The sequence below is a fragment of the Chaetura pelagica genome, unplaced genomic scaffold (genome assembly GCF_000747805.2).
Source record: "Chaetura pelagica isolate M959 unplaced genomic scaffold, ChaPel_1.0 scaffold152, whole genome shotgun sequence".
Taxonomy (NCBI): Eukaryota; Metazoa; Chordata; class Aves; order Apodiformes; family Apodidae; genus Chaetura; species Chaetura pelagica.
In genome coordinates this window covers 293,348-294,222 of record NW_009952434.1, presented here as the reverse complement: position 1 = coordinate 294,222, position 875 = coordinate 293,348, and the positions used below count along the sequence as shown (strand labels likewise).

General features: G+C 62.9%; 1 protein-coding gene across 1 annotated transcript in view; it reads right to left on the bottom strand.

The window, feature by feature from the left end:
- The window catches only part of PIK3C2B (phosphatidylinositol-4-phosphate 3-kinase, catalytic subunit type 2 beta), a 25,526-nt gene that overhangs the window by 6,436 nt on the left and 18,215 nt on the right, over positions 1-875 (bottom strand). The window contains exon 32 of the mRNA XM_010008311.1: positions 484-635. Within this exon, the coding sequence (XP_010006613.1) occupies positions 484-635 (152 nt within the window). The remainder of the gene's footprint in view (positions 1-483; positions 636-875) is intronic.

Here is an 875-nt window from a genome sequence, read left to right as displayed (position 1 = left end):
CCGCGCCGCGGCCGGCCCCGACACTGGGGCCGGATGGCAGGCGAGGAGACAGATGCCCCTGCTGGCACAGGGACTGGAAAATTCCCCAGGGTGGGAATTTGCCCGGATCCAGGCAGGCAGCTCCTGGCTGGAGGTGTCCCCAGAGCTCTGCAGGTACACACAGACACCCCCAGCCCAAAGCAAACCACCTCCACGCCTCCCCTCTCCACCCCGGTGCCTGGCCACACGCTACTCATTATTAAAACAAATTAAAATACAGATATCCCAAAAGGAAGAATAACCCCCCCTCCCCGAAGCACTCCACTGGTTCTCCCTTCCCCTCCCTCCCCGTGTTGCTCCCTTGACACAAGGTAAACTTAAAAAAGACGACGCCCGTGGGTGCCCGGTCCCGTGGGCACATCCCAGGGTGGGCAGAGCCATGAGTCCCCAGCCCCCGTGGGGGGACCTCAGAGGGTACCATGGCCACGGGACCCCAGGGCAAACCAGCCCATCTTCTCCTGGGCCAGGTCCAGGTCCCGCAGGCGGATGCCCACCTCCCCAAGGAGGATGTTCTCCCAGAAGCCTTCCTTACTCAGCACGCTCAGGCGCAGCTCCCGCTGCTGCAGGTCCCCCCTGGGGATCCCATCGTAGACCAGCTGTGAAGCAGAAGGGGGCAGACTCTCAGCCACAGCCCACCTGGAGCCCCCCAGCCCCAGCCCCAACCCACCTACCATCTCGTTGTAGGTGGGGTTGCAGGTTTTTCGTGCCACTTTGGTTTTCCTCTTGGTGGTTTTCTGGGGGTCGGGCAGCAGGTAGGTCTTGACGTAGGGGTCAGGGTCATTGCCATCCTGCAAGGGTGGCTGTGGGGCAGTGAGGGACACCCCCGTGAGCTTGGC